The sequence below is a fragment of the Trachymyrmex septentrionalis genome, unplaced genomic scaffold, assembly GCF_001594115.1.
Source record: "Trachymyrmex septentrionalis isolate Tsep2-gDNA-1 unplaced genomic scaffold, Tsep1.0 scaffold43, whole genome shotgun sequence".
Lineage (NCBI taxonomy): Eukaryota > Metazoa > Arthropoda > Insecta > Hymenoptera > Formicidae > Trachymyrmex > Trachymyrmex septentrionalis.
Window position 1 is genome coordinate 270,676 of NW_017305601.1, and position 4,251 is coordinate 274,926.

At 36.4% G+C, this 4,251-nt stretch overlaps 1 protein-coding gene across 1 annotated transcript in view; it reads left to right on the forward strand.

The window, feature by feature from the left end:
- The window catches only part of LOC108751263 (GTP-binding protein Rhes), a 25,954-nt gene that overhangs the window by 18,796 nt on the left and 2,907 nt on the right, over positions 1–4,251 (forward strand). The window contains exon 3 of the mRNA XM_018491349.1: positions 339–496. Within this exon, the coding sequence (XP_018346851.1) occupies positions 339–496 (158 nt within the window). The remainder of the gene's footprint in view (positions 1–338; positions 497–4,251) is intronic.

Here is a 4,251-nt window from a genome sequence, read left to right on the forward strand (position 1 = left end):
ATATATATGATTTAATATTAACCAATTATATTCCAATTATAGTATATATATCAATTATATATACCAAGTATACATATATATATATAAATAAGCAATTTTATAGTTATTGCAACTATAAAATATGATTTATACAATTATATAGTTGCCATCATTATGTTCTTTCTTAGTGTACAATACATAAATTATTAATATTCCATTAATCTACATAAAAAAAATTATTAGAAACGAAATTGAAATCTGAAACTCGTAAGATAACTGGCGAAAAAGGAATTCAAATAATACAAAAAGACTAAAATAATGAAGCGTTCATACGGATAAAATTGCTGCTCACGTTTCAGATTTCTGTTCAATAAATTCGAGGAGAGTTACACGCCGACGATAGAAGATTTTCACAGGAAACTCTACAGGATCAGAGGCGAGGTTCATCAGCTTGATCTTCTAGATACAAGCGGAAACCATCCGTTTCCGGCGATGCGACGATTGTCTTTCCTGACGGGTAAGTCCATCGGCTTACCTCCCCGGAGAAATGCGCTGCTCCGCGTTTCAAGTAGACATCATATTCAAGATGCCGCAAAGTAATCGTGCATATATTTTCGTTGAATATAAAAATTTAATTCTCAATAACAACAGCCCGCTTTTATCGCGGCGAAAATTAGTACGAGAAGAATTAATGGATACTTGACTCCCGTATGAGCAGGAAAAAAATTAGCACGTTAGCGAGTGACGTGTTGCAAATGCATCGCGATGCATTTTATATGAGAATACGTCAGACCGCGGTGGATAGATGGAAAAAAAGAGTTACAAAAACCCAGACGCTTTTTCGCTGTGAATATATCTGTAAATCTTTAAGCGTTTGAGAGAACGTGATGAATACGAAACGTGACGCTCACCGAAAGATTAGAGACACTCCGTACTTTTATCCTAATATCCCTCTCGATGACCGAGGAAATTTTCGTTCTCCGATATGGCGAAAGAATGTCTAGAACCATATAGCGATGAAGAAAATCGTACCGAGCGTTTCTGTCGCCCGATTCGCGCTTCGCAAGTTTCACGACTTTCGGCGAGATCTCATATCCTCGACAACGATAGTTCACTACGTCCTGTACGCGGGAAAAGTTCGAGGGAAACTGCCCGGGGTGAATGTCGACTGTTACCGGAATTTCAGCGATGCTTAGATACGAAATTGCACGAGTATCATGTGGTTCTAATTAATTTTGCAAAAGTCTAAGCGAGAATTACACGTTTAATGTTACAGTAAAAAATTTAATTTCCGATTAAGAGTCAGGGTTGAAATCGAATTTACAAAGACACAGAAAAAAAGCAGCTGCTTCAATAGTTTATCTCATTTATTTGTTCCTGTAACAAATATTTTATTAAAGTTCTAGATAATGAGATTAAATTCCTTTAAATCCTTTTTTTTTTTACTATTTTTTACTTGTTTTAATTTTGATAATAATGTACTTAATATGAACTGATTGATGACGAGCTTTTCAATGTTACTTTGTCTAATTGTGGCTGTCTTTATACGGTACGTGTAATCTCTTAAGTACGATTTATTGCATTTCACCTGTATATTAGAGAGACAGTAATTCTAACCAATCTCCGTCGCAATATTCAACGTGTTAAATGAAAATGGGATGTTCAACGAGTCGAGAACTGAGGAACGAGAGCTGGGATAAATACTACCGACAATATACTGAAGAACGTTGTGTTTGTGGAAACGTATGGGGATAGTATGAGGAGTACGTTCGCTCCATAACTCAATTTCATTTACTTTCCCTTTTCTTCACCGCCCGGTAGCCTTGCCTCTGCGGCACATGAGACCGTTTGTCCTTCGCTGATTTTGCACATATAGACCTCTCTTGTCCCTCGTCATGTCGCGTTACCACCTGTACCCGATAACCTGATATCGTACCACGCTGTCGGATGCGCGACAATTGCATCAGTATCGCGGTTGTCATGATGGAAGGCAGACCCTCCTAACTGAAAATACATATTTACACTTGGACACACACACACACACACACACACACATTCATATATACACACAAACGTCACGTCGACCGACCAGAACATTATCTAAGTTATGATCTATGAATAATATGCAATTCCCAAAACGCATGACCGTCTGACAAGACCATTGTTAATTGCTGTACAGTGTAATACGCTTTGAAATGAAAAATCGATTCTGCATTGAAATTTAATAAGTGTGCAATACATTAAAAGTGCAGTTACCTGGTTTATTTGATATTATTACATTATTTATAGAGGTTTATTGTATTCTTATAACAATTTTATTCTGAAAACGTAGTAAAAATATTTTCTGACTATAAAAGGTATTACATAACTTTATAATCGTATATAAAAAATTGTTTAATAATAAATGAAAATTTACGCGATTCGAAAGTTTTAGTAGTAGCAGTTTGTGCTCCCGGGATCCAACCACTCCGATTCGCTGTTTTAAGCGGGACTGCACAAATTGCATCGGACAGAACCGATACTCGCCTCTCAGTTATTGCACTACATGCGCCTGGAAACGGCGATGTATCGTCGTATGTTACCAGTAAAATTGACCTCACGTAGGAGCGTACGATAAAATTAGACACGTAAATCCGAAGAATTTTTAAATTGCCATTCGTGTGTACGGAAATCAAGAGAGCCACCGTCGATGGGAATTTCATCGCGGCATGTTTAGTTTTGTATTCCGTTTGACGTTCGTGCCGTCGGAAATTCCGTGCGTTTGACAAAACGAGTCACGACTTCACGTTTTCCGCTCGCATTTTTTTCGACATTCGCGTTCCACCGAGAGCTCTTAATAATTCATAGAGCGGCCGATTGCCAAAAACATTTTGCGCATAGTTATGCGCACCTAACAATAGTTCGCGAACGATCACGCTTTATTTACATGACCGCATCAATAAAGAATCGTTTTCTTACACTCAATCATATCTGGATTAATAATTCATAATTGCAGTTGCTTCTAGATTTTTTTATATTTGTAATGTTTTCATAAATAACGTAAAAAATAGAGAAAGCGCCAAATGTAGTCGAGGCTGGATCTTGTCCAACAATATTTCTATGTAAATTTTTAATGCATTTTTAGTTCTACAAACTACGTGCCAGTTACTGTCGGACTTGAAACGCAATTATAAACTGAAGCTGGAAGTAAATGTCACAAATTAAACAAATCGTCAATTTATTAATAATGCTAATGAGCATTTTAATACTAGAATCTAACAGTTATTATTGTCCCCTTTTTTATTTTTTAGATTAAGGTTGTATTTTTGTGCAAAAGGCAAGATTTTGAAATTTTTTGACTTTTCAATGTTCATTATACTGATAAAATATTTGATTTTTCGTCACTTACCTCATTTTCATAGTAATTTATTTGAATCTTTTAATGAGTAAGAAACGTTGGCATTTCTAGTGTGAAAACACTTCAAATAAAAAGTGTCGTGAAAAAAATCATCTTCGATTTTCGCGCACGCAATCACTTGTCCAGTTTAAGATCGATTTATGCGTCGAGTGCGTAAAAAAGGTTTCCGCGAGCCGCGAATCCATCGGAATGCGAATCCATCGAATTTTGTGCTTGAATACAGAGGAACGCGATATGACCCCGATTCGAAGACAATGAGTCTTCGGACGGGGTTCCGGCTGTTGCGAGAGGAGAGAATTCCTTTCGACACGACCAAAGACACGAACTTTGCGGTATAATGGCTGACATACATATATTTTCATCTCGCGACGAGGACAATATCAGGCCTGCTTGGTGTGTTTCGCGAGAATAAGATGTTTCGCGATGTTCCACATGTAGTAGCCACGAAGTGATAAGATTTTCGAAATATAGTATGGAGGTCTGATCTTTCCTAAGAAGTTTCTGGGTGATATTACGCGGACGAAATGAAACTAAGTGAGTTAGATGGATGAACTAAATGGATTGTCTTTGAAATTTGGAAATTGTATTTATGAGTTAAATCAATTTCGTTACGTATAATAACAGGATTTTAGGACAAGCGATATCACAAAGGTATCTCATGAAGTTTAATTAAATTTTACATGTTTAACTGTGTGTGAAGCAGCATTTACAATTTTGTGACTCAATTATGTAGTAGATAGATCTTGATAGAAAAAGAGGAGGTTGCAGAAGGCATGCGCTAAGTACCCATTTCATATCATCAGATCGATAATAATTAGAGGGATATATACACATTATATTATACATGTATACATATATACATATATATATATATA